This window comes from Budorcas taxicolor, chromosome 6, assembly GCF_023091745.1.
Source record: "Budorcas taxicolor isolate Tak-1 chromosome 6, Takin1.1, whole genome shotgun sequence".
NCBI classification, from domain to species: domain Eukaryota; kingdom Metazoa; phylum Chordata; class Mammalia; order Artiodactyla; family Bovidae; genus Budorcas; species Budorcas taxicolor.
Window position 1 is genome coordinate 71749568 of NC_068915.1, and position 14693 is coordinate 71764260.

The 14693-nt window shown below is 35.7% G+C and overlaps 1 protein-coding gene across 1 annotated transcript in view; it reads left to right on the top strand.

The window, feature by feature from the left end:
- Positions 1-229: 229 nt before the first annotated feature.
- CEP135 (centrosomal protein 135) overlaps positions 230-14693 on the top strand; it is a 65085-nt gene continuing 50621 nt past the window's right edge. The window contains exons 1-7 of the mRNA XM_052642222.1: positions 230-342; positions 1843-2033; positions 3268-3435; positions 5786-5927; positions 7916-8000; positions 11295-11423; positions 13538-13753. Of these exons, the coding sequence (XP_052498182.1) occupies positions 230-342; positions 1843-2033; positions 3268-3435; positions 5786-5927; positions 7916-8000; positions 11295-11423; positions 13538-13753 (1044 nt within the window). The remainder of the gene's footprint in view (positions 343-1842; positions 2034-3267; positions 3436-5785; positions 5928-7915; positions 8001-11294; positions 11424-13537; positions 13754-14693) is intronic.

The following is a 14693-nucleotide window of genomic DNA, read 5'->3' on the forward strand; positions in this document are numbered from 1 at the left end:
ATATTTATTTTAATGCAGCAACATGGATATCATTAGCATTGGATTTAAATCAGTCTAAATATTCTAGAGGGCTGTCTGCCTGAAAAGAAACAAAAAAATAATTGCTTCGTATTAAAATAATATTTTTAAAAAACATTAAATAATAATAACTGATAATAGAATGATGTTTCACTCTTTTCTTATAGGATTTTAATTTTTGGAAGTGAATAAACCTAGTTTGGAACACAAGATGACTACAGCTGCAGAAAGAAAGTATCTTAATATTAGGAAAAGATTGGATCAGTTGGGATACCGCCAGACTCTGACAGTGGACTGTATACCTTTGGTAGAAAAACTTTTCAGGTAAAGATGAAAAGACTATTGCAAACCTGTGTGACCCTGAATCCCGTTTATCTAGTTTCTAATTGAGCTTCATGCTTTAGTTACAGAAATGGGTAGACTTTTTAAAAGTCCTTAAATCATCTGAAGCTTCTCTCTTCTCCATGTTGCAATAACTCTAGGGTCACCATTCACACTATACTATTTACAGTAAATGTTTCTGAGAGTTTTGTCTGTGAGTAAAAGTACAATTTTTAATGTGATTTTCTGATCTAGTTAGGAGTTCTGTAGCTGCTTTATTCACTGGTTTTTATTTTATTGAAATGCAGTTGACATGATATGTTAGTCACTGGTCTAATTGCTACACATTTATAATGCTTCTCTAAGGTGGTTGATCATGACTTTAGCTGTTAACGTGTTAATTTAACTGAAAGATTCTTTGTCATTTTTATTCTTTTCCACATAAATCCTAGTACTGTGATTTGAGGCTAACTAGAGCAGAGAAATGGTCTAGGAAGTTTTTGCAGTTAGGACTATAAGTGATAATGGTGAAAAGAAGCAAATGGATGAAAGATACTTTGTGGTCTCTAGTATGGCCTCCAGAATCCTTCTTTATCTAGTTCTTGGTCAGCAATTCAGAATTACAGGGTGGAAGTATGTTTAACTTCCCTAGAAACTGACAAGCATTTTCCCCAGTGATTTCACACTCCTTCACCTTCCCTGTGTGAACCACCTGAAGCTCCTGAACACGTGTTCACTCTCACCCTTGGTCTCTCCATATGCTGTTCTATCTGCCTGTAAAGTCTCTTTCTCCTCTCCTTCCTGCTTTGTCTTTATGCTCAGTTAGCTGTATGGCCTGCAGCTCTTTGTCACATATGCTGCACGTTACCTTAGCTGTTATTATTGTTAGAAATTTGTTTTACCTTCCCATTAGAATGCAAACTCCAAGAAACTAGAAACTGACTGTTTCACTGCCATACCTAGGACAGGCTGAACACATGGTTAGCACTAAAATATTTATTGAGTTTATCACATAGTACTGTAACTTCTGACAAATTGTTAGTAGGATATAAGCTCCATGTCAGTGGGTTCTTTACCATGTTCCCTGCCCAGTAAATGTTGATGTAGTGAATATTGTGTTCATCTGTGTTCTTAGAGGTTGGGAACTGATCCGTATTTGTTGCGTCCCTGACACTTAGCATGTAGCAGGCATTCAGTAAATGTTAAATGACCAAATAAGGTTCACAGATTCCACAGGTGACTAATTAAACATGGGGGATGAGTGAGACCAGGTTGAAAGATGATTCTGCCTATGTGTGTATGCTTTATAACTTAATTATGCCGGGAAAGTTTTGAGACCTTCCTAGTACCTTGAAAGACCTCTCATGTTTGTTTTTGTATGTCTGATTTTTGATTTGATCTCACTTAGTATTAACATTTAAGTCCTTTTAGAAATCTGTTTTTAGTTATTAAAAGTTAATAGAATGTTTTCTTGTATTTGCATTTTCCATTCTTTAATATTAGTGATCTAGTTCATACAACAGAAAGTCTTCGGAAATCAAAATTATCTGCTGTGAAAGCGGAAAAAGAGAGTGCCAATTTTGATTTTGTATTGGAACCTTATAAACTTGAAAATGCAAGGTTGAATAAGGAAAATAATGAATTATACCTGGAATTAATGAAACTGAGAGAACAATCAGGTCAACATATTAAAGGTAAATTTTTGTGACTTTTGAAATTTTTGCCCTTTTCATTTTATATGTGGGAAATCCTAGTCTACCTTTGAAACTATTGGTTAGAAAATGTGATAGTCTTCCTACTGACAGTTTCTGAAATATTATAGGGTATGTTGCGGAGAAGGCAATGGCACCCCACTCCAGTACTCTTGCCTGGAAAATCCCATGGACGGAGGAGCCTGGAAGGCTGCAGTCCATGGGGTCGCTGAGGGTTGGACACAACTGAGCGACTTCACTTTCACTTTTCACTTTCATGCATTGGAGAAGGAAATGGCAAGCCACTCCAGTGTTCTTGCCTGGAGAATCCCAGGGACGGGGGAGCCTGGTAGGCTGCTGTCTCTGGGGTCGGACAGAGTCAGACACGACTGAAGTGACTTAGCAGTAGCAGTAGCATAGGGTATGTTGAAGAGTTTCCAAAAGAAAAATAAATTTGCATTCCACAATTTATATTCATCTTCACTGAATGTGGATTAAATTTTTAGAATTAAAATTGCTGTAATGGTGGTGGTGTGCGCTCAGTTGTGTTTGGCTTTTTGTGACCCTGTGAACTGCAGCCCACCAGTTTTCTCTGTCCATGGAATTTTCCAGGCAAGAATACTGGAGTGGGTTGACTTTTACTTCACCAGGGGATCTTCCCAACCCAGGGATTGAACCCGTGTCTCTTGTGTCTCCTGCGTTGGCAGGCAGATTCTTTACCAACTGTGGCACCTGGGAAGCCCAAAAGTTGCTGTAGAAAATATTAAATGCTGGTACTGAAGAAAAATGTTCTTGTAACAACTTCTGTGTTTCTGAGAAAAAGCTGTATATCTATTGTTCTGATTCTTTTATACCCTGTTTTTGATCTGGAAGATAGAATGATTTCAGAGGTACTAGGCAAAGGCTAAATTATATGGCTAACTTATTATAAAATCTTCTTGTATTTAGTAGAAAGCCCTGGCTAATACTTGGCATGAATTGATAATCCCTTAGCTTCGTATCCAATTTACTGGATCAAAAGCTCATATTAGGCTCACCACAGAAGAAAAATATAATTCCTTTTTGTGCTTAGTGACTTATTTGCAGTTTTGTTAATGGTGGTAGAAAAGTTATAACCGTCTAACAAAGCATATAAGAATCAGGTGGAGCCTTTCAAATTATTGTGACTTTTTTTGTTTTATGGAATGGAAGAACTTCTTGATGTATAAAATACTCTTTAAATCTTTTTCATTTTAAGAGTTGAAAACCACATTGAAAAAGTGTGCACGTGAAACAGCTGATCTGAAATTTCTAAATAATCAATATGTTCATAAACTCAAACTTATGGAGAAAGAAAGCAAAGCTAAGAATGAGAAAATTCAGCAGCTTCAAGAAAAGAATTTGCAAGCTGTAGTTCAAACTCCAGGTGAATCTGTTCCCTGTCAAAACAAATCATATACATCTAATGTTTTAAACATGTTAAAACTGTTGTCTGAAATGGGACTTTGGGTACTCATGCTTTAGACTTTAGTATTTGAAAAGATATATTTGGATAGTTACAAAACCTTTAAAATTTATTTCTGAAGACCCAGCTTATATTCTATACATGTGCTTAGAAACTTACATAACAGTAAACTTCTTAGGTATAAGTTGTCTAACCTCAGTGCCTAGGGTTTTATTTCCTTTATTATTAGTTTGAATTCTTTTTTCTATTATTATCTTAATAATTTTCTATTATCTATTATTATCTTATTTCTATCATCATTATTAATTATAAAAATACTTCATACTCTAAAGACTTTGAAAATGATACACCTGTTGTTTCTTAGTTTTACTCTTCTTAGCCTTATGCTCAGTAGCTCTCAAGGAAGAAAACAGAACTGATGGGCCATATGCAGAAGTAGTGGTTCTCCAGGCTCAGAGTTGATGGAAGAATCTCCCGATCGTGGAGGTGTCTAAACCGTGAGACTAAGGTTATGGAAGCAAAGGAGGTGAAGGCCGGTACTGAATTATGAGACTTGGTAGAGACTGAGGGATTAAAGAACATGGTGAGGACCAGTAGTAATTTGGTCAGAATGAAGATTGCCATCAGAAGAGAGTTGAAGATATGGAAGCTGGCTCAGTTCTATCTGGTGACACAGTCCAGGCTTAATCATGTTACTGTGTGCCTGTAGCTGAGTGAAGAGGAGACTCTGAGAATTGAAGAACTGCAAGCTGGGAGGCCAGGATCAGGGAGGAATCCGTGGGACTTGAAATGGCAGAAAATAAGCTGGGAGAGGGAGGAGCGTGAGCCAAAGGCAGAAAAGCTGGGGAAATGTGGGAGAGAATCTCAGAAGTAACTAAAAGATTAAGAAAACCAAAAAAAGGAGGATAATTAGATTTTCTGAGAAAAGAATGAGCCTAAATCAAGAGTGATTTAGGAGGTGTAATCTCTAAAATTTAGTGATGGATAAATTTAGTAAACTTGGGATGTAGAGGAATTTCCAAATTTGAAGTGAATGAGTGGATGAATGAGGATATTATTTCTTTCTTTCTTTTTTTGGCTGCACCATGGGGCATGTGGGATGTTAGTTCCTTAACCAGGGATCAAACCTGAGTCCCTAGTCTTAACCACGAGACCACCGAGGATGCCCTGGTACTATTTCTTAAGATAGGGAATATGGAAAACAGAAGTCCACTGTTTACAAACGGTTTGTTAAGTATGTTATATCCACGGGACATTCACATTGAAACTCCTAGTATGCCGTGAAATATGGTCCTAGATGGAGATTCACATTTGGAAATCATTGGAATATCCTGAGAATGGAAGCTTTGAATGTGGTAGGAGTTACTAGTGAGATTATGTAGATTGGAAAGAGAGGAGAACCCAAGACAGACCCTAGGAAATTGTCTTTTAAGGCACAGATGGAAGAAGAGGGTCTTTGAAAGAAACTGAGAAGGAGCAACCAAGGAGGAAAACCAGGAGATAAGGGAAGAAGAAAGTGGTTTACCTTGTTCAGGTGTGTAACTACAAGCAGGTCAATTAAATACTTCTGACCTAGTTTCTTCATCCTCAAAACAAGAAGCGAAGAGTATGAAAAAACTTGTTAGGATTCTAAGGAAGACAGGGTTGTGGGTTGATTGTTCTGTGTGAGGGTCAGTTAGTTTTCAAGTATATGTCTAATCTGGGCCAGGTACTGGAAAAGGTAAATTATCCTTGTGGTTTGGGCCAAGATGGGATATATCTAGTCATCAAAAGAAATTACGCCTGCTGGTTTTAAGGATAATTAAGAAAATTCCCCATTAATTCAGGATACATATTCTGCTACATACTAATTTTGATTCCTAAAGTTTCAGTTATCTGCTCCTTTGGCCTTGCTTAATAAACATGTTTATTTTAGTTATCATTGCCTTCAGCTTCTCATTTGACAGTTTTCTGCTGTTGATGACTTCTTGAGCTCTGTTATGTACCACAAGGCACACTCAGCTTTTAATCTTGCCAGAGTTTGCTCTCCATCTCGTGAAGGAACAGATTAAATCTGGGCATATATACCAAGCATGCAGAAAATGAAGCTTGCTTTCTAACCATGTCTTGTTGAGGTTTTCAGAAATGAGTCGTTTACTTTAAGATCAGGTGGGTGTTTATATATAAGGGAGAAAACATTTGACCTGGCTCTTATGTAATAAGAGCTAGAGACATGCTTTATAACAAAAAGGCTAGCCTTCTAAAGTATTTAATTCTAAGACAGTGTTTTGTTTTCAGTTTTTTGAAATACACATTTGCTTTTTTTTTTTAGGTGGCAAGAAAAGAAATATTGCTTTCAGGCGCCAGCGGATGCAGATTGATGAACCAGTCCCTCCCTCTGAAATCAGTTCATATCCGGTTCCTCAGCCAGATGACCCTTACATTGCAGACCTCCTGCACGTGGCTGATAACAGGTGCATTAAAGAATTCTCTGTTGGCTTTAACCGATCACTTGGTTAGCCCTAAGTTTCTTGATAGTAGGGTTTTGTCTTAACTAGCCTATCTCGTGTGTAGCACAGAACTTTGCACAAGCATTCAGTACACGCTTCCTGAATATATTCTGAATATAGAAAGTTTTCACTTGTTTTGAAATTTGATTTCAAGTATATCATATATCTGAGGTTTCTGTCTATATTTGCTTGAAAACAGTTTAGTGCCACCTAGAGCCTATTCTAGTAGAGTTGCTTTGACACTCAGCTTTATCACCCAAGTAAATCTTCTACAGACTGTCTGTTACTTCAGATTTTTCTCAGATGCCAGTAGCATGAGTAGACTTGTAACTGGCTTTTAAATTTTTGCTTCATGATTCTCTAGCTTTGTATGTTGGTGTTTCCTTCACTTGGAATCAGATGTAAATTCTATTTTAATTATAACTTCAGTAAACTCTTTGGAAAAGGCTAGGTAGGTGTTCTCGGGATGTAAAGATGCAACTTTTGAGAAGCTTACAACCCGGTAAGAAGATGAGACAAGGGGAAATGCACAGAATGCCACTGAGAACATCTTAAACGGTACAGAGGAGTGAGAGAGCACTAGTGACAGCCTCTCTGGTCACGGCTGCAGAAACAGTGTAAAGTACAGAATACACTCGTGGAAATGGTTAGTGCAGCTAGCTTTTTACTTTGTAGATTATGTAGACAATATGAGAGAGTTTTCAACTTTATTTTTAATCTCTGTAGCAATTAAGAAAGACATTGGTTGGGGGACTAATTAGGGTCTTTAGCTCAGTTATTCTCACACAATATTTTGTACCTGTATTTATACATTTACTTGACTTCACCCATGAAATATTTTGTATTTTGTTTTTCTGGTGCTTATAAACTAGGACTTAGACAATATGTTAGTATTATTTACCGAGTTTTAGAGGGCCCTATATGTATTCGATTCAATGGACATGAACTTGGGCAAATTCTGGGAGATGGTGAGAAACAGTGGGGCCTGGGATGCTGCAGTCCATGGGGTCGCCAAGAGCTGCACACGACAGTGGCTGAACAACATGTGTATAATTTTCTGTCTTTTTCTTTGCCTTAATCATCTTCTTTTCTATCAAGCCATCATAGGGAGCATTAGTCTCTTGATTATCTTATTTGTTGAATTTGCACATGCACGTTTAATAGTATTTAGAGTCATTCACACGTAGATGAGTGTGGTTGCACACGTACTGCTCTCCTACTCATAGGTTAGTGGGTAATGTTGGTTCTAGTGCTACTAATAGCAGGTACAAGCAGTGTTCAGCCGTACTCTATCTCCCCTATGGAAAAGCTCTCTTAAAATTAAACCTGGCTTCAGGCTTTATTTTTCCAGTATGAAAGTGATTGTGACTTGTTTTGTTAATGCTTGGCAAAGTGTGATGTAGTACAGTACATTTAGGATTCATATAATTCAGATGATTTAGACAAATCTTAATTCTCTTGGAATTAATAAGTTCCAGGAAAGAGTAGTTTTGGGTTTTTTTTTTTGCTGTAGTTACCTGGAAAATTGGTATTTCTCAGTATTTTTCTTCTCTCTAAGATTATAAGATAGTTCCTTAGAAAATGCAGGGCCATGTGGGGTCAGAAAACATGTAGTCCCTCATTTCACTTAATAGTATTGTGAGTTTGGGACTCGATGCTTAGTTCCCTGAACCTAAGAATTGGCAACAGTACCCAGAAGAATTTGTAGGAGACATAATGTATCTGAGTTTCAGATTATTTACCACTCAGCTTTGTATCTGTTCTTATAGAATTGAATCTCTAAGATGATGCACTCTGTGCTGTGGCCTGGGAACCCTTCGGCACAGCACCTCCTGCCTCACTGAGAAACAAAAAGTTGAGGGTTTTTAAAAGAAGGCATCTAATTTCACTTTTGTTATTTTGTATTTCTTATCAAAAATATATTGACGTTACTTATAATTTACATGTTTCAGAATTCAAGAACTTCAACAAGAAGTCTGCCAGTTACAAGAGAAGTTAGCAATGATGGAAAGTGAACTGAGAGATTATAACAAGCAGGTAGGATTTTTTTATTTGCCTAGTTGGGATTGAGGTGAGTGTGCTATGACTGTAAATAGAATTGGGTTATGTTTAATATTTCTGATAACTGAGTTTTTAATACAGCTTTTAGTAAATTCGTTAATAGAATTTATAGATGGAATGGCTTAGATGACTTCAGAACCTTCAGTCCATTCCCTGCATTATGCATTGAGGTGAATAGTAAGTTTGTTTTTTTTTTAGGTGAATCATACATCTCCCCAAATATTATAACCATATTAACTGTTTCCATCTCAAGAGGTATTTTATTTGAATTGTATTATGCTTTATAATAGTATTTTAAAAAACATTTTTTACCCTTTCTGTAGATTTTATCGTTTTGAATATGTCTTTGAAAGTAACTCTTCTGAGTTACCATGCTTGTTGAATGTTTTCTCTGTAAGCACTAGTACCCCATACGACAGTTTTCTAAAGAAGCAAGGGAATGAATAGATTCAGGGTTACATGAAAACTTTGAACAAGCTTTGTTCTTTTATACTTTCTTTTGGTGTCTTGGCTAAATTCTGATTTGGGTAGTTACAGGCTTTCTTTCTTAATATGCTTACTGAAGTTTAAATCAGGTAACATGTTTTCCATATTCTGCACATAACTACGTTTTTTTGGAGTAAAGAAATATGCACATACCAATATAGATGTAACTTATGTATTGGTATAAGTGCTAAGTTTATGAAGTACTTTGACGATCACTTGGATAAAATGGAGTTAAAAGGAATTGTAGTAATGTCATCCAAAAAACTTACTTTATGGAGAGATGTTGAACATATCAAATATGCATATGAGATGAATATTAATTAATATTTTTCAATTTATATTCAGTCATTCTTTCATCACATTTTTTTCTAAGTACTTTATGAACATAAACTGACCAGTCTCTGTTGTCTCCGTGAGGTGGCTGAGGTGTTTGAAGAAAATAGCCTAACCATTCTGATTGAAATCACCAATTTAAGTGGTTATCAATCTTGACTGAGTCTACTCTATTCTCTATCAGGTTTTTTTTTTTGTGGGAGTTTGTTCTGTTCTTCTCAGCATGTATTCCAGATTTTACTGTTCTCTTCAAGCTCTTTCCATGGCCTGTAACACCCTCCTTCTCAGGATATCATCTTCTTTTTCAGTTTCCTATCTCTGCCTTTAAAATGAGCAGTATTCACAGGTTCTCCTTAAGACTTAATGGGTAGGATGATATTCTTCCTGTTTAAGGTATCGTGCACTTGGCCCCATTCCCTCTCTTCTCCTTAGGATATTGCTTTAATCAGTTATTCTTTAACAAACTTATATGGCGATTTTAATGGCTATAAATTTTTTTCAGTCTTCATAACAGTACGTGTGAGGAGATGCTTTTATCATCATCGCTAATACCCCTTAAAAAATCTTTGAATTACCTTTCCCCTCTTGCTAACTAAGGCCTTCTTCTCCCTGATGCATACTTCTCTAAAGGGTGTCTTACTCTTCTTTCCCTACTTCTTCACGTCCTGTTCACTTCTTAACCTTCTGTTGGCTTCTGTCCCCCACTATATAAGTTGGTCTAGTTACTGTTACCGTTGACATTAATTGCTGCATCCAGAAGGATACTTTTAAGTCTTCATTTTCCTGACTCACTCTGCAGTATTTGACATTATTGATGATTTCTCTTTGAAACTCTTCTGTGGCTTCATTTTCTTTCGGTTTTCCTTTTCTTGCCTTTTTTTTTTAGCCTCTTATAATATCATCTTTGCTCTTTTGTCTGCCTGCTCCCTAAAATATCACCGATCCCCAAGGTTCTTTGACTTCTCCTCTCCATGTTTTCTCAGATAGTCTCGTCTACTCTCTTAGTTTATTACCTGAATATTGATGACTCCCCAATCTCTCAGGCTGACACTTCTCTGCTGAGTTCCATTCTGATATGCCCAGCTTGACACTGGCATTTCCACTTGGATGAATGGTGTCTGTACACATAGGCCTAGTGCTGAACTTTCCAGCTTCTGTCTCACATTTGTTTCTCCTCCTGTATCCTCAACTTTGATTGGAAGCTTCAGTATCCACCCAAGCCAGCATTCTGTAGTCTTTATATATCTCATTCTCTGCCTGTCACATACCACTCACCATGTTCTATCAGTTCTTAAACTTACGTATTCTGTTCTGTCCCGTCCCACTGTTTTTTAGGCTCTAATCATCTCTTGTACGTTCCTACAGTAGGTCTCCTTGCTTCTGGTCCTATTCTTATCACATTTACCCTTTAGTCCTGAATAATATTTCTCCCTAGTGAAGTATGCAGTGCTTACCATAGTTAGTTCCTGCCTAATTCTTTGGACTCATCTCCAACTGTTAATTTCCCTTGCATGTTATAATTCAGTCATACCGAGTCATTTCTGCTCCCTTAAACATATCGTGTTGCCTTGTGCTTCCCTGTCACTGCCTGGAATATCCCTCCTTTCTTCTCTGCCTAGCATATTTTATAACTTTTTTGGACTTATTTATTCCCTTGACTACTTTGGTACTGTTTACCTGTTTCTATTATTGTATCATGGAACAACATATTAAAGCAGTTATTGGCTTACTTCTTGCTTTTCCTGTAAAGCTGTGTGTTCCTGAAAGTAAGGGATCATGTTTTGTTCATCTTTGTATATTTAGAACTATGCTCAATAATTGTTTGTTAAATTGAATACTTGGTTTTTGTTTTCGATTTTTTTTTTTTTTTTGAAAAGAAGACCAAAGTTTGAAAGTGTGTGTTTTTCTAGATTCTTGCGTGGGAATTCATGGTTGGTACTGATGTTTTTGATTGTATATCTGTTTTTTTCTACATAGTAGATAGTAAAGCAAATTCATTCCAGCCTCATATCCTGTTTCATACTGAGTTTCAGTAGCAAATCATTGCCTTTTTGTTTTATATTCATTTGTTTATCTCCCATTTATTTCACCAGGCACTGAAGTAGTTCAGACTCAGTTCCAGGACTTAGTTTCTTTTTGTATAAACATTGAGAAAATCTTAGAGGAGAGAAGAAACAAAACATAAAATTGGAAAGAATCGCTTCAATAAAAATACTTATGAAACCTGTGTTAACAATTCTTAAGTTGAGATTTTGTGTATATTTTTGCTCTGCGTAAATGGATCTCATAATACCATTTATGTGTCAGTAACATATATGAGTGTTAATCTTTTGTATACATCGTGGGCCATAAGAAAAATGGAAGTATATTCAAATAAACATTTGTCCAGTGTTAATCATTTCAGTTCAAGACCATATCTTTGAAAATGATAGCACGACTTTATGTTTTCAGATTGAACTTAGAGAACGAGAGATAGAACGACTGTCGATTGCACTGGATGGGGGTCGCTCCTCTGATATCCTTTCTCTGGAGACTAGAAATAAAGCCAACGAAAAGCTTATTGCTCATTTAAATATTCAGGTAATGACTTATAATTATTTCACTGAGCATATAAAGTTGTAAGTGTTTTTAATGGTCTTTGGGTTTATAAAGGTGAAAGGGTTGTTTAGTTGGGTGTTGTCTACGGCAGAAAAAATTTCATAGAGTCAGAGTATCCAAAATTGGGTACAGCTGTTGAAAAATCCTGTTTTTATATTTAATGAGGTGTAGGAATTGATATACCACAGTGTTATGTGTTTAAAAGAAGAGAATAAACTATAGGTAAAAAGTAATCCTCAATTTGCTTTAAAAATTGTGTATATACATTCAGAGAGAGAAAACACTAGAAGAAACTATGCCAAAATACACTAATAAAGGTTTATCTTTGTGTGGTGACATAGTCTTCTCTATGATTTTCTCAAAAATTTTCAAAATTTTTTCAAAATTTGTATTTCCTTTATAATATAAAAAATATTATTTTAAAAATAAATATAAAAATTAAACCTAGAGTTTCTATTTAACTCTGTAGTAGTTTGCCTTGCCATGCGTTTGACCTAAGAATGAAAGAGCAAGGGACTTCTGTGAAACATGACAAATGACCTTTAGAAAAATTTTTTTCCTAACCGAAATATAGTTGAGTTACAGTGTGTGTTAGTTTCTGGTATGCAGCAAAGTGATTCAGTTATCCATATTATGTGTGTAATATTTTCCATATTCTTTTCCATTGTGTTTTTTGTTTTTGACTGCACCAGGTCTTCTGTGCTGCACATGGGCTTTGGTTTCGACGGTCGGGGCTGCTCTCTAGTTGCAGTGCGCAGGCTTCTTGTTGAGGTGGCTTCTCTTCTTGCCAAGCTTGAGCTCTAGGGCACACAGTCTTTAGTACTTGCAGCGGGTGGGCTCACTAGTTGCATTTTTCAGGCTTAGTTGCCCCGTGGCATGTGGGATCCTAGTTTCTGGATGAGAGGTTGAACTAGTGTCCCCTGCTTTGGCAAGTGGATTCTTAACTACTGGACCACTAGGAAAGTCCTTCCATTGTGTTTTATTACATGTTATTGAATATAGTTCCCTGTGCTATATGGTAGGACTTTGTTTTATATACAATAGTTTGTATCTGCTAATCCCAAACTCCTAATTTACCCCTCCCCAATCCCCTCTTTCCTTTGGTACCCATAAGTTTGTTTTCTGTGTCTTTGAGTCTGTTTCTGTTTTGTAAATAAGTTCATTTGTATTTTTTTTATTCCACATATAAGTGATATTATATGGTATTTGTCTTCTTTCTGACTTCATTTAGTATGATAATCACTGGGTCCACCCATGTGTCTATAAATGGCATTATTCCATTCTTTTTTATGGCTGAATAATATTCTGTTGTACACACAGACACACACACACACACACACACACACACTACATCATCTTTATCCATTCATCTGTCATGGACATTAGGTTGTTTCCATATGATCTTTAGAAATTTAGATATCACTGCTGCCTGGACTGCAGCCAGAGTAGATTAAGTCCCAAATATTAGCAAAGCTCTTGAGCAGTGCTGATCAGTAGAAATAGGATATGAGCCACATATGTCATTTAAAATTTCCTAGTAGTCTGATTAAAAAAAGTAAAAACAAAACAAGTGAAATTAATTTAATAATGTATCTACTTAAATATATCCAAAATATTATCGTTTCAACATGTAGTCGGTGTTGTCAAATATCATTGGCATATTGTACTGTTTTTTTATACTAAGTCTTTGGATTCCTCTTTGTAATTATAGCACACCTCTGGACTAGCCACATTTTAAGTGCTTAGTAGCCATATGCAGATGCTAGTGGCTACTGTATGGTACAGCACTCCAGACTAATATTATCATCATAATGGTAATCTTGTCAGATATTTAGAACTCTATGTTGGGAAAAGGTTCACACAAATTTCTTACTTATCCTTTCCTTCCATGCTTGAAAACTGAAGACATATATATATTTTTATTAAACCACACATCAGCAGTTTTACAAATCAAGACAATATAAATTTGAAAATGTAAACTAGCTGGAGTTTTAACTTTCAGTATTTTAAAAAACACAGTATTTTGAAATCTTTTGAAAGTTCAGTATTTGATAATTTTCCAATTTATTAACTTATGAATTACAAATTCAATTTAGGTTGACTTTCTTCAGCAAGCTAATAAAGACCTGGAAAAGCATATACAAGAGCTTATGGAAACCAAGGAAACAGTAACATCTGAAGTTGTTAATTTAAGTAACAAAAATGAAAAACTCTGCCAGGAATTAACTGAAATAGACCAGTTAGCGCAGCAATTGGAAAGACATAAAGAAGAAGTGCTCAAGACTGCTGACAAAGAACTTGAGGAAGCAAAGGTACATCTAGGCTATGGGGGTGCTCGTTAATTCTCCTAGAGAGGAGTGAGCTTGAGTTCTTTCTGTATCCTATCCAGGTCTTTTAGTTTGTTTTATAATTCAAGTTTTTTTTAAGTGTTATTTACATGCTCTAAATGTTTGCACTTTGTCCAGTTGTTCACGTGTCTTTCTGAAGCACATCTATTCTTATGGCAATTCTCCAAATTCCTTCCTCTTTTCATTCAAGATTTTCATCTGTCCTTTCTCTGCATTATGAGCAGGCTTCTGAAGTTTGTCCTCTAGGTCATTGTATGCTCACAAACCCTTTAAAGGTATTTTTTGAAACTATGTATGTCCTTGCACATTTTTAAGTTGGAAGCTAACATTTTTCATCTTTAAATAGATGCAAAGGATATAATTTCTAATCAGTTGTAAAGATTGATTTCTTAAAATAAAATTGTCATATTGTTCGTATAAATATAGCCAATAGAATCCATATGACCCTTCTTGAAATCCCCACAAAATTGTATCTAATAAGATACATACATATTTTTTATCTTATTGTAATATATTTTATGCTTGAATATCTTTTTATGATAACTATCAAATGTCTCTGCAATTAAAAACATACATGAATTGAAATTTTTTAAATTTAAAAATATCCTGTGACTATAAGGTTCAGAATGTTAGCATTTTCCTGTAAAACGTGTTATTATAATTATTAGTAGTCAGGGGATCAAAGTGACAGATGTAGCACAAATGTCGGTAAATACTTATCAAATAAAAAAGTAAAATTGTACTGAAAATACATCTTTTAGAAAGATATAATGGGAGAAAATAGCATCTTAATTAAAGGCTTTGACTAGCCCCAACATTTCAGGTGTTGTCTGGTACTTCAGAAGTTTTTTATATGTAGAGATATAGTATGAAATTAGAAGCTTGCCTTTCTCTTGAAAAATGG